Source organism: Amblyomma mixtum, chromosome 10, assembly GCF_055824585.1.
Source record: "Amblyomma mixtum isolate Tamu chromosome 10, ASM5582458v1, whole genome shotgun sequence".
NCBI classification, from domain to species: Eukaryota; Metazoa; Arthropoda; class Arachnida; order Ixodida; family Ixodidae; genus Amblyomma; species Amblyomma mixtum.
In genome coordinates, this window is record NC_143021.1 from 156329251 (window position 1) to 156343772 (window position 14522).

General features: G+C 41.7%; 1 protein-coding gene across 3 annotated transcripts in view; it reads right to left on the reverse strand.

Annotated features, from left to right (window-relative positions):
- LOC149327444 (uncharacterized) overlaps positions 1 to 14522 on the reverse strand; it is a 43162-nt gene that overhangs the window by 16394 nt on the left and 12246 nt on the right. The window contains exons 3-6 of one of the 3 annotated variants that reach the window (XM_089562422.1): positions 7763 to 7817; positions 5633 to 5696; positions 2135 to 2172; positions 1268 to 1357 (exon numbers count right to left, since the gene is read on the reverse strand). In XM_089562422.1, coding sequence (XP_089418548.1) covers positions 1268 to 1357; positions 2135 to 2172; positions 5633 to 5696; positions 7763 to 7817 — 247 coding nt within the window. Of the gene's footprint in view, positions 1 to 1267; positions 1358 to 2134; positions 2173 to 5632; positions 5697 to 7762; positions 7847 to 14522 lie in introns of all 3 variants that reach the window. The other 2 variants (XM_089562421.1, XM_089562423.1) reach the window with 2 other exon arrangements.

Sequence of the window (14522 nt, forward strand, 5' to 3'; positions counted from 1 at the left end):
CCATTTCAGGCCCCGGAATACCTCCTGTAAACAGATGGTGAACAGCACTGGCGAAATTGTGTGTCCCTGCCTGCAACGTTTAATTAATTTATTGCTGACTTTATGAAGAACTATGCTAGCTGTGGAGTCGTTATAGATATCTTCCAACATTTGCACATAACACTCTCCTAAACCCTGCGTTCACAATGCCGTCCTGACAGCTGAAGTTTGCACCGAGTCAAATGTGTTCTCATAATCAATGCAGTTTATATATAAGGGTTGGCTGCATTTTGTGCACTTCTATATCCCTTGATTTATAGTGTGAATATGGACGATCGCCGAACAGTACAAGAGCCTCTGCGAGGCACAGCAATGCAGTATTTTTGTTCCCACACGAATCATGAATTGCGTTATGAATTTCTACGCTGCGGCTTCCGAATCATTCTTCTCAAGTAGCCTGCTCGTTACACTATTAAGTACAACAACTTACATGGAACACTTCGAAAAATATCCTGCTTCACAATTTCCGCCAGTAACCGAGCTACATCTAATTATATAGAAGAGTGAACTTTTTGATGGGGTAGACAAATGCCATCCCACGGCAGTCTTTATTGTACAAGTTTAGAAATTTCATTTTATGCCTTATATCATTATGGTCAATAAAATGCGCTACCGCCACGATACACAGCCTGAAGTGAGGATAGTTCGTGTATTTGTCTACATTTATTCGAATACCTACAATCCTTGTAGGCATTTATTTTTATTGAAGGAAAGAATAATAGCAGTCAGTGACTCCGTAACTCAACAGATATTCTGTCGATACCAAGAAGCGGCTTGATGATGCTACGCCTGCACTTTCTGGCACAGTTTACACTGAAATCATTACTTCTTCACTTTAGTCATTATTACTTAACGCGCGTGGCTAAATGACTGCATGCTAATATAATAAGTATAATAGGATTTCTTGTTGTTACACTTTGATATGTATCATATGAAACACATTGAGCAATGCATTCAAACGATGAATTCAGCAGAACACAAATTTGTCAACACATAATGTTTATGGGTGCGGCAAAAACAGACATCACGGCCAAAAAGAAAGTGTTATGAATGATTTCCCAGTCTGCCTAAACTAGCGGACGCTGAATATTTGGGATATTGATGCGTAACTATTCAGTGGGATGTTTTCTAGCAGATTTCACAGTTCCAAACTATTCTTTTTGCAAATCTGACAGTGTGTCATTCTGGTGAAGTATAAAGCAAACTAAGATGCAAACTCAAGCCTTACTATGCACGGCGTTCCTTGAATATAATGGACAAGATAAGTTCCCAAGCGGCCTTGACTGCAGGTGTAGCTGCAGTTTGATGCGTATCCGTCCTGAAATATTGCAGTTTCAAATGCATAGTGAGAACGCTTGTAAACAAAACATATCATTGCAGCTTAGTGCCTTCCTTACTGACTGGCGCCAGACTGCCATTATTCCCTGTGGTTTTTGTGGTTGGGCGTTGATAACCGTAAAACCGTTACAATCTGTTTCGCAAATGCATTCAAAATCCTTTATTAAGGTCTCAAGATGATATGAGCGCGATGAATACGCCTTGAGAATTCGGCATCAACATGCAAGGTTCGCTTGCTGATGATTCGATGTAGATATAATTGTGATAGAAAGGAATTCGTTTTTCTACAGATAGCGTTCCTCGAAAGCGTTGGCCGTAAACATTCAGATGTGTTGCTGTGTTATGAATTATTTGAGCGACAGACTCATTTCGCATGATATTTACGGATAAATGAAACCATACAAGCAAACTTTCAAAACCAATTTTGTGTTGTTTATGCTCATAGAGAAATGTTTGGTTTGGTTTGGTTTATGGGGTTTAACGTCCCAAAGCGACTAAGGCTATGAGAGACGCCGTAGTGAAGGGCTCCGGAAATTTCGACCACCTGGGGCATAGAGAAATGTATAACAAAAATGCCGGGCGACTATTCCGTGTTATGGCACAAATTTTCCGCAGCAGGAACTCGACCGTTTGGTCTTCGCTGGTGCTTTCTGTTTTCTACGCATTGCTACTGATACGTTGACCTTTGAGAACAAGGGTCATAATGCTCTGGCATTCATAGTGATACGCATAGGAGTTTTTATGTCCCTGTACTTACGCCTCTGTACGCGTTGTCACAAGGCTTAGGGCGAGGACCTGGAAAAGACAAGTACATACAACCATGAGCCCATAGATGATATCGTGGCAAAATGGTGCAACGGTGTATTGAGAAGTCATGACGTGAACCATTCGGTAAAAAAGAATAATTGGGAAATTCGAACTCGAGAACCGAATGCGGAGACCATCACAGACTCCAGCTTAGGTGCTTAACATATAAATCGAATTAAAGAACAAAATACTGTGAAGAAAATAGTGTTGTTTTTTTTTGTGGGGGTGGGGCGCGTTTAACATCCCAAAGCGTCTCAGGTCATGATGGACGACTGTGAAGAAAAGTCATCTTTTCTGAGCTAAGGCATCTGATGTAAAGTTAGTTTCTGCTAGATTTGAAACTTACAATTTGTCACGCAGTATTTATTAAAGTAAAAAAAACGTATGCCGGTCTTCAACTTTCTTTTTTCAAAATTACAAGAGTCATAAGGGGACTTCATTATTAGGGCCATGAGCAAAAAGACAATGTGAACAGAAAAGAAGCATTTTAAATTTTTCGAGCAAGGATGAATGGAAGCTGCCGTGACTACTTTTATGACGCCGAGTGTTCTTTCGCAACGTAAAAATAACTGCCAATCATTTAACAGATGAATTAGTTTTCCTGGTATCAGGTGGTTGTTATTAGGACACTCATATTAGAAAACATGAGAAGAAAAGCTTTAATAAAAGCATAAAACGTCCTCTTTTACGTTAATGGCGCTCGTTACCACCCACGTTTGAGAAACCGGTAAAAATAAACAATACAAAAAGAAACATTTTATTGGTCCGGCCGTACAATAGGTTTCAGCCCTACAACATGCCCTACAAAACGCCAAACAAAATGTTAAGTGGTGTTTCAAGCAAAGCTGCCGCATACGTGTAGATGCAGGGTTCAGCAGGTATCAAAGTAGCTGAGTTGGCAGAGTGATATACGTGTTGGCGGACATCAAAGAACCGGTGCATCAGGCTACCATAATGTGGTTAACTAATTTCTTAGAAGTTATAATGAAAACAGAGTAACGAATGAGCACAACAGTAGAACACAAATGACAGGAGCAGCGCTCTCTAGAGGTTTTCGCTTCGACGTAGGCGCTGGCCCTGTTTTCCTTTTCGTGTGTTTTTCCGTGTGTTTTTTTGGCCATTGATCTCATCATCAGTAAGCTCTTTGTATGACTGACTATCCCTTAAGCGTTTGATTGGTTTTATCTGTTCTTTGGTTTGTTATGTAGCGTAGAGAGGTATTTTGTTTTGTTATGAATTTGTTGCTCCCTGTTGGCTTCGTAAATAATTAACTCCATGAATTGCTTTGTATGCTTCGTGTGTGGTATATTGACTGATGATTTGATATACTACGGCAGCAATGATTCCTTGGGTTGGCGGTATGTTGTTGTATTTTACTTCTTATCCATTTGCGAATCCGCTTGATTGTCGTACTATACTCACTGGTCCTGTCGTATGTGTTCTACCGTTGTCCTTGTTCGTTACGCCGTTTTCATTACACCTTCAAGTATGAACCAACTAGCCCAAGCAATAATTTTGCCTAATTGCTCAGAGTTACCTTTGTAACGATCACAAGTACCGGATTGCAATTGGTCATCCGTAGCTATCGTTCGTAATAGCCAGATCAGTATTCAGAATTTCGGAAACAACTTTGGCCCTGAGGATCACCTAACTTACCCGTCTAGCGTGCCAAACAAAACACTTGGTCTTGAAAAGAGAGCAGTAACAGCGCGGGCTAGGCAATGCTCGTAGGTCCACGGGAGTTAGTGGCGCACGTGTGGTGTGACCTCAGTTCCGTCCGCACTGTGGTAGTTGCCGCTGCTCTTTGCTATAATCGCTGCTCCAGACCACGCTTAGGGGCGGTGACGTGACGCATGCGTCGTGGAGTCATGTGTGCCGAGGCGCGTTTCTTGGGGCACGCCTAAGACACAAGTACATCTTTTGGCGCAAGTCAGCCGAAATTTTAGAGACTTAGCGCAGTGACAAATTACTTTTCTGAAATTATAAGCGGTATGTGGTATAAGTGGTATTAAGGGCGGGCCACAAGTTACAGGGGAAGCGAAGCGTTTAACTTTAATAGCTAAACAGTTGCCTTTCAGAAATGGGTTAACCAGCTGAGTAGGTATTATGATTCACCTCATTTCTCATCGCTTCTAAGAATTATATTAATACTGCGCAGTAGCCGCCTTGGGTCCTGAGAAGGCTAGTTTTCTAAAAATTAGCGGAAAGGTTTTGTGACGTACGGTAGAGTAAAGAGAAAAATAAAATTGAAACAATATTTATAAAACGGCTACCAAAAAAATTCTGGGAAGATTGCACGAAGAACTACCTCCAAATATTTCATATTGTTTCTGGTAAGGACACCTGCCGTGTAGTGAAGTACTCCAAAATAGCGTAGATGAGAAGAAGTAAACTTTGCTTAAGAAAATGTTATTTCCCTGCCTTTTGTAACGCCCACTGCGGTAGGCAATGGTAAGCAAGCGCACTGATTTTTTCTGATCCTGGCTCCTCAGATTGGCACAGAGCAGTTAAAACTGATCGCAGGTGGTATAACGAGCTTCGTCTTTGTATTTAAAACCTTTTCGAGTTTTTTTTTTAAATTACATCTCTACAAGATTAGCGTAGGAGAAGAGAGCATCTGTATGATATATTGCCAACACAGACTGCCAGCGAAACTTCTTCAACAATGGTTAGAATTCAACCGGAAACATTACGCAGTGAAACTATGCGTGCTATGCTCTGCAAAAGACGTCTCATCACTTTGAGTCGAGGGCTGAAGGCAGCCGCTGAGCACAGGTGACGACACAGAAATCATGATGAAAACATGGCCATGGACCACTGCCGCCTGACTTATTGCCGTAGTTTTTCGTTGAATTGCGTCGTCCGAGGATTATTGTCTTCCTTGGTTATATTAACAGTGCCACTTTAGCATCACCATAACCAACTTTTAAGGGGACAGGACAGAGGAAAACATTATCATACCAAAAGCGGATGAAACAGCTTCGCATGCGTTGTCGTATTACGCAAGACTATAAATAAATATTTGTGGACGCTCTTACGACTTATTTATGCAGGCAGCAATGAAACGATCTTTTATTTGATTGCGCATTTTTACCGGATGAAATTTTCTGGAATTGCTCAAAATTTCAGCGTGTAGTTTAAATTTAAACTAACTACCTAATTATCTCATTCATTCGTTCTCCAAAAACATCCAAATCTAGCTAAACCGAACGGAGTAATCAAAAAGCAATGCTTAAAACACATGTTGGTACACATAAATGCGCATTAACTCTGATCTTACTTGCGAAGTAGTATTCAAGAGAACTGCAAAAAGCATATTGTTGAGATACCGAGGTTCAGCCTTTATTTTGGTTCACGAAAGGCCTAATCAACCACTAAGCTTAGCTCGTTTAAGCCTAGCAGCCAAACCTCTGTAGTGCACCATCGTCACTTCCAGTAACATACTTACGAGGCAGGGCAGTGCAGACGCCTTTGGAGCATTGGCCTATAATCCACCACCCCCAATTATTGAACTGGAACCAGATGCGAAGTACATTTTAATGCCAGGGCGCTGAGAGTCCCCTTCAGGACACAAGCTGAAGTTTTAGCTGCTGGCTTTGGCTTTGCGTCAAGAAAATGCGGATTGGTGAACAGGGTCCTGACGTCGTAACCACACAGCCATGTGAGGGTAATTTAACACTTCACAATGACCCTATAGAAAAACAATGATAACATCACTACACAATTCTCCATCGGTGTACAAGGCCGAGACGTAATGCCACCACAAACGCTGTGCCTCTGAAAAATGGCATTTCTTCCTAAAATTAAAGCCGTCGACCCGGGACTCGAACCGTTGTCCCTTAGGTCCTGAGCCCGGCGCTCTAGCCCCTCGGCCAGTAAGGACCGCTCGATGGATTTGGTTGAAAGGAGGCCTGGTGTGTTTTGTGCTAAAAAGGGCAAGAAAAATTTAAATAACAAAATATATAAAGGTGTCTGTTCTAGCGAAGTTATATTCAAAGTGAACACCAGAACGCTTAACAGACCCATGAAGGCTACCCGTCATAATCTTAAGGCGGAGCTTGAGAGACCAATGAACTTAGGTTCAACGGTTCCCACTTCAGCGCCTAATGCACAACTGGCAGTTAGTTTTCAGCGGAAATACTTTGTGCTGTGCCTCGAAACTATACACTGTTGGTTTTCTGAAATCTACACCATGCTGTACTTGCTTAGTGGCCAGCGCGTTAGCGGATAGTTCCTGCTTTAAAATGTGTCCCCGCATTTGCCAGAATTCATGTGATGTAAAATTACTAATTTAATACCGAGTTCCTCAGTTTGAACAAACTAACTACACAGGTGGTCATTGCAGCTCTCAACAGGAACTCTGTGCAAAATTATTGCAGCTTCTAAAGAATCCTTATTACCACGCACACTACTAGGTCAAAAACCTAAAAGAGAATCGCATATGTTTTTGAATTCTTATGAAAACCTTAAATGTACCGTTTTTGTTTGTTTCAGCTGCATGAAATGTGCTCTTGCAGCTATTACTAAGTAGCTAAACAATGCAAATAGCGATGAGGAGATTTCATTTCATTTCCAAACTTATGCTAGCATATGATATGTAGTTTGAATGCATATTTTTTTAATGACAAGTCCATAAAATTTCCCTCGTTCGCTGAAGGATCATTGTTAATACAAGTTATAACAGGCAGCCATGAAAGACGTTCTGATAGCAATAAATTCAGCAACTGTTACCAAACTTCTGTCCCTTAGGATATTTTGAAAAATTGGCTTCAAGCGATTATAGGACAGTGAAGTCAGGCTTTATGAGAACCATACCGAAGTATTTCCGTTATGAAATGAAGTTTTTGAAGCCAGCACAGCGGTCTCTGCTCTCCTCAGATTCTGGACAGTTTCGAGGCGGGCTGCAAACCGAGAGGGCAGTCGAGAAGTTCTATCGAATTTGAGATTCACATCGGGCAACTACGCGCAGGCTCCAGAATTGACACATGACCAGAACCTAAATGGCCCTCGGACCAAGAAATAAATCTCATTGCATATGCTTACAGCTTAAAATTTTTATACGTAATCGGCAGAACTGATTAGCAAAGTGGAAACAATTCGAAAGGCTGTGATTATATACTAGTAGGAGTGTACCACTTTATTAAAAACCGGGTTATTCGTTCTAAGCGCTGCGGACTGGTTAGGGTGGATGCTAGGGACTTCATTTTGAATGTTGGGCTTGGAACCTATTCAAGTGGGGTCTCATTTTCACAAATTCACCGCTTAAACAGATCCGTTATTTCTAGATTCTTGCATTAGTACAATGCAGAACAACTCACTTAAGCACCTATCCCACTATAAGTTTCCCTCACTCTCCTTCGATATTGAAGGTACGCTTAGCACATGAAATCGCTGTGATTTAGAAGTATCTCACACGTGTTTTTTTTTTCGATTAGTGGAAATTTAATTACGCAAAATTATTCTTAAAACTGATGCAATTTTAGTGATGTTAGCTGCGGGATACGCAAAGCGTTATCAAGCCGCTGATTATTAATCAGATCAGTGAGATTCCCAGACAAGGTGCGACTTTTTTACTTACAAAGCAAGGCATTCCATCGTGACGTATCCGAGTCCAGCCGTTAGTCGTGTAGCAACTAGAGACACATGACATTAATGGAAGACGCTGCAATGATCAAAGCAATACCGTGATGCAGTGCTCAAACAAAACCCACTCAGAAAAGGTACAGATAGTTCAAAACATTTATTTATATTTTATCACCACCCTCGCCATATCCACCATTCCTCCGTTGCGTACAGTGCACTTCAAAGGTCTCTCTTATTGCCATCAAATAAGCCCTGCTGTGCAGCAGCTGGTGCCAATACATCGGCTTCCAGCTTCATTATCGGCTTGGTTTATCGTCATTATCGGCCTCCTGGCGTTTGGGTTCACTCGATTAAAAAACAAAACAGTCAGTAAGTTTTCTGTCGCAACAAACGTCCCAGTGAAGTGTGTTCTGCTCTTTTGCTTGGATAATGTTATTCAGAACAGAGAAGCAAGCTTTTTTGACGGCCACGCATTTTTTGAAGCTCTCACTGTAGTTTGTTTCGAGCCTTCTTGATTTTAGCATCAGTTTACAAAGCCTCGAGGTGTTGCATTGCGGACTGCATTGCATGTCGGAAGCCAGAAGATGAAAACCCCTCGATATTTGCTTAGCGATTGCAGAAAGACACAATTTGGTTCTTCATTTAAGTGATTTCAAACAAATATTCATCGGGTCTATTGCTTACAGACATTATTTTAGCAGTTCAATGCACACATCAAAATCTTCGCTGCAGAGGCGTGACCTCATTTGTTTGTCTATTGTAGCACACTAGTTCGGCGGAAATGTAGCTTCAACTTCCTGTCTTCTGCATGAAGCGGAGATGTTTTCAGGCCTCTCTGCTCTACAACAGTTCATCTTGCATAGATAGGACACACCATATCTGCTACCTAGAAGATAATATTCCTGTTTTTTTATTATAACATACATAACGTGGCGTACAATGTGCACAGGCACGTGACACAATATGCGCACGCCTTTTTACAGCGTCCAATCATGGAATAAAGTACGTGCATTGTCTATCGTCGTAAAAGAATTTACCCCTGCGTTGCTTCCCAATTCCACCCGTTGGTAACATTTCAAAGTAATGGAGCGCGCTTATTCCTTCGCATCTGTAATAATTTCGAGTTACTGCTTTGCCTAACCGTGCAAAAATGTTTTTCATCGCTAACCCATGTCCTGTAATTGTTTTTTCATGAAAGCATTCATGTGCACTCGCAGACAGTTACCACTCACGTACAATGAGAAGCATAATTCAGTTATTATTTTTCCTGCTAATTGCTTCTTTTATATAGTTTTATATATTCTACCCCCCTCGCTTCTCACTAGCTCTCCTAACTTTTTCATCGCTTCTCCCTTTCTTCGTTTTTTTTTTCATTCAAGCCGTGCCCGTGGCATCGTGATTGAGTGCTCGCCTCGGCTACAGGAGGTCGGGGGTTCGATTCCCCCGGCCGCCGGTCTACCGAGCCGGTCAATCCAATAGGAACAGGTGGTCCCCCAGCCTAGCGCTCGGCTCTTCAGGGGTGCACCGCGTGGGAAGGACAGCCTGCGCCTCAAAATTCCCGTCAAATGTGGGCAAAAAAAAAAACGCCAGCGGTGAAAGCCCGCCACAAAACTCGGGCCTTGTGCCAGTTACAAAACCTACGTGACGTTCTTGCAACATACTGCTTCAAGCCTCAGGAGAGACGTGCAGTAGCACTCTCCAGAACTTCGAGGCCCTCGAGAGAAAAAAAAGGGGCCTCAAATTGTCCTGGACGACAACCAACATTCCCTTCTGTTTTGCTTGTTATTTTTGAACAAACGCACTCCAGCTCCCGCACATAGAAACAAAACCAAGGAGGGTTGAGGTGGAGCACTAACTAGTCCACTAGGTAACGCGTCGACAAGCGGACCAATGGAAAAGGAGTCAAGACAAGTTGAAGTTTTGTGTAGTTAAGAATATTCGACTGAAGCCTTCTGTGTGCTGTAGCACAGCAGATTATTATTTTGACATTGTATTTTTTATTAATTTAAACTAACAATCATAAACAAGGCTTGGATGTTCCAGAATTATGTGATTGTGAATTAATATTTGTCGAAAATCCTTCCGTCTTTCGTTAGGTGCGTAAAAATGATTTCTTTTGCAAAACACCCTTCTATTTTCTCTCTTTCCATCGTTCTCCAAGTCATTTTGTTTACCGTAACCCGCTGCACCAGTCGCAAAATTTCAAAGCATGCTTACTTTTAATTTTAAAACAACAGGTGAGTGCTGGCGACATGCATTTTGCGATGCTATAATGTAAAGGTTTGTCAAAAAGACCCTCTGATCAACAAGACCACACCTGAAAATGTCATGCACCAAATTTCATTTTGCAATGTTTTCTTTTAGTGGTGGGTACCTGCACTTACTAACCATTGTTGCTAGAGTTACCCGCTATTTGTGCATTACTTTGCTGCTAGTAATAAATTGTTTTTATGCCTCACGTGGTCTCGATGACAGTTCGTCTTTTGGTACAAACGTTTGTGAGCTGACAGTTTACTTTGAATGTTTACTTTCTAAGTCATGTCCTGCAACTACTTCCCTGAATAACTTAGGAGTGGACGTCTTGAGGAAAATAATGACAGCCTACGAATAGGGTTCATAGTAATCTTATACCCAACTCATCCCAGCGCAAGACTCTTGATAGGTTTCGCAAACAGGTACTGCATAAAACACTAGGGGTTTCTTCCTAACGCCTGCCACATTTTCTGGCTATTTTTGAATCACATGTCTGGAATGCTGCATGCAATAAAATGTCAGCTCCTGCTGCGTTCTCAGTAACTGCAACAAGAAAAGTGAGAAAATGACGCTGCCAATTTTATTAATGCAGTCGATGATTCGTAAAAGGAATCAAGATGTTTATTTACGAACGATAGGAAATGTCGCTAACAATGCCAAACTCCTCAGATAAAAAAGCCGCCATAAGAAAGTGTTGAAATGTAGAGCATAATTTTATATAAAGCAAATAAATGAAAGTAAGCTATGAAAAGCCAGTGAACAAGTGGGAGGAGAATATCAGGCCTGCCAAGAAAATTTCGCCAAAAGCAATTCTCAGAGTCTCGGTAGGTGCAATAAAACTATCCTTAGTAACGTTACTCCACTTTTTATTCACAAATCCATATTCTGAGACTTTAATGGCCTATTTTAAAAAAAAGAATAAATAAAACACGGCCTAAAGTGTTCATGAGAAAATTTATTGATTTATTAGTTTCAGTACCCTCAAGGCCTCAAAGACGTTAACTTGGCGGCGGGCACAAAGCAAAAAAATATATACAGAAGTAAAATGCGCAGATTTGTTAACGTATAATAACATGGCTATTAAAAAAAAAGTCAGTAAGCCCTGACTTGAAGGATGGTGCATCCACGATCGAGGCAATGAATGGGCGAACGGTGTTTCACTCTGTGCATGATTTTGGTAGTATGAGTTGAATAGAACATTGGTACGGCTAAAAGGAATGGCGGCCACAAATAGGTGGTCTGTGCGAGATGATATGCATAAAGGCTAGAATTGAGGTTCGCTTTTTAACGATGGCGGAAAAAGGAAATTTATGAATGAGGGACAGGTGAGAAATTTTCACTCGGTGAAGTGAATGCGGCAGCCTAAAAATTGATTTCATTAGGAGGCGCTAGCTGGAAGATGACAGTTGATGGTAATCAAACGAGCGGATCGGGTTCGCGCAGACTAAGTGTTAATTAAGTTATGTTTAGCTGGGCTCTATAATCGCGATGCGTAAAGAACCAGAGCAAAATAGAACATAGTAAACTGAATTTCACTGAAAAAGCAGTGCCACAAACACCAAATGTCTCTCTATTAACACTGTTTAAGAAACAAGAAACACGAACATATTACGGACACGACAAAAATACTTATGTTAACAGGGGCATATGTGTCAAACTGCAGGCGTCAGGGTGTAATACTTGTGGTTCACTACCACAATTAGAGGTACACAAGCTGCTGGATATTCGTTTGCTCGAAACTGGCGCATCTTTCGCTTGCTGGCGGAGAATCGAGATGTTGCTGTATCCTCCGGGCATCCGCAGAGCACGCAGCAGCTTTCAGCAAAACACCGGGTGAAGCTACAACACTGATAATTAAACAGAGATACTGCGTACAGAGAAAGTTACTGAAAAGCACAAGGGTCTTTCTAATACACTTTTCAATAGTTAACATAAAGAAAACATCCAATGAAGGCGTTTTATCCTAAAATTTCTTAGCCTAAAATTTGATTTTATTAGGAGGCCCTAGCTGAAAGATGACAGTTGCTGTTAATCAAACGAACGGATTGGGTTTGTGCAGATTGGGAGTTAATTAAGTTGCGTTTAGGTGGACTGTATAATGCCGATGCGTAAGGCACCAGAGCAAGCTAGAACACAGTAAACTGAATTCCACTAAAAAAAAAAAAACAGTTCCAGAAACACCAATTTCCTATCTATTAACACTGTTTAAGAAAAAAGAAACACGCGAATATTACAGATACGACAAAAATACTTATGGTAACAGAGGTGTGTGTCAGCCTGCAGGCGTAAGTGTGTAATACATGTGGTTCAGCACCACAGTTTGAGGTACACAAGCTGTTGGATATTTGTCTGCTCGAAACTGGCGTATCTTTCGCTCACTAGCGGAGACTCGAGGTGTTGCTGTATCCTCTGTACATTCGTAGAGTAGGTAGCAGCTTTCAACATTCATTAACTCCACATATTAGGGTGCACTCAAAGCAAAACACCCAGTGAAGCTACGACACTAATAAACAGCGATACTGTGTACAGAGTAAGTTTTTGAAATGCACAAGGATCTTTCTAATACATTTTTCTAAAAGTTAACATAAAGAAACACCTAATGGGGGCTGTTTATAAACCGATATCCAGAATTGCAAAACAAGGCTGCGCTACACACCTAGTCAACGAAGGCACAAAAAACAACAGGACCAGCGCTGGTCCTGTTGCTTGGCGTGCCTCCTTTCTCTTCTTCTCTCGCGCCGTCCTCTTTTATAAATCTCATGTACCAACAGACCCCACACAAGAGTTCTACCCGATAACCAGTGACGTTGGCCGTTCTACCTTCAGTTAGGGCTTCATTTTAATAGGGAAGTTGTACAGGTGGCACAATTAATGAATTCCAATGCTCATACGAGCACGCCTTTTGCAGGATAAGTGGTGAACCTTTCTTGGCCTAATCAAGTATATTCAAAAATAAAATAATATTTCTATTTATGTTCTTTAGAACACTTTCCTGAGCAAAAATCACCAATAACGTTTCCAGGTGATATCAGTGATACCTGCAATTTTTAATGCAATGAATGTGCTTGTTTCGGTATCTCTTGCATAATTTTGATAGCCCTAAAAAACGGCTAGCTATCTGCCAATCGTCATATTGTTCTTTCTATTAGGCCTTGTAGAAAAATGTAGGTTGAATGCCATACAATAAATCTGGCAGTTATAATTGGGCGCCGCCAGCATTGAAATATATCATTAGTGTATGTTGCTTCATGCAACATGCAACTTTAAGCTATGCATGTGACGTCCCTCCTTAGCTATAGAAATAGACATCTTCATCGCAAAACTAGGCGATATAAAATCGTCATGCCAGCCATTACGAGCTCGTCTTTCGCTCTAGCCAGCAAAGTAGGGCAATTTGAAATTCAAGTGCTAAATGTTTGACGCTTACGTAACTCTCATGTTTATCAGTCTAACAGGCGTTATGGACTGAAGGAAGTTTGTTGATGAGAAGCAGTTTGTGTCTGTTCCCACCACTCCAGCATTGCTAAACCTCCCTGTATACGAACAGCTAATACCACTGACTCGAATGTTTAAAAGGAGTACATTCATAGAGCCTATCACAATTGTATGTTAAAGCTTAAAATAACCGAAGGAACTAACCATCAGTTTAACGCGCCCTTTGCTGCCATCCCATCTGTCAGGAAGAACTTCAGTAAAGCGCACATCGCTGCGAGAACCACCGCTATTACGAGCGAATAGCGACTGAACTGGCTGCCATGATAAGCGCATGGAAGTCTTTTAGTGCGGAAGCACTAATTGACGAGGACTAACCGGGTCATCAATATTTTGTCAAGCTTGACCTTGAAGATGACGTTGGCAAACACTAGCATAGGAAGAGGCTACGCGTAAATAAAATAAATATTGCTGTGACTGCGCTTCGAACAAGGGGTTGCGCGAACAGATAAGCTTCGCTGGCCATTGCATGACACAACTATGCTGTAACTGCAGCCGATCACGCTTCGAGTTAGACTGCAACACACACTCGCGTTGTGCAGTGCACATTGTCATTTTCGTCTATTTCCATCTGCTAACAGAAGCGATCAGATCGGTTTGATCTCAATGAGATTTTAACCTTAGGCTAATATTGTCGCCGGCTGACGATGATGATGATGAAGAGATGCACTATGCCACGAGCCGACGACGGGTGAAGACGACAAATATCTCTCGCTCGGTCCGCTCAGCGCTGCTCGCAGCTATCCTGGCTGCTGGTATAAGTCTCTATTTAAATATTTGTAAGTATATTTTTTCCTGTTACATATTTGGTGTGGTGCGGATTTCACCAACGCCTACATCAAGCGACGGACGGCACCTCGGCAGCTTAGCCATGCCCGAGACGTCTCGCAGCAAACAAAGCCGTCGGGAACACCGTCGGTCATTCTGGCTCACCGTCGTGATCCTGGGACGTTTTCCGGCCCAGATGCCGTCGACGTCCACGACTGGCTCAACATGTAGGAACGTATGAG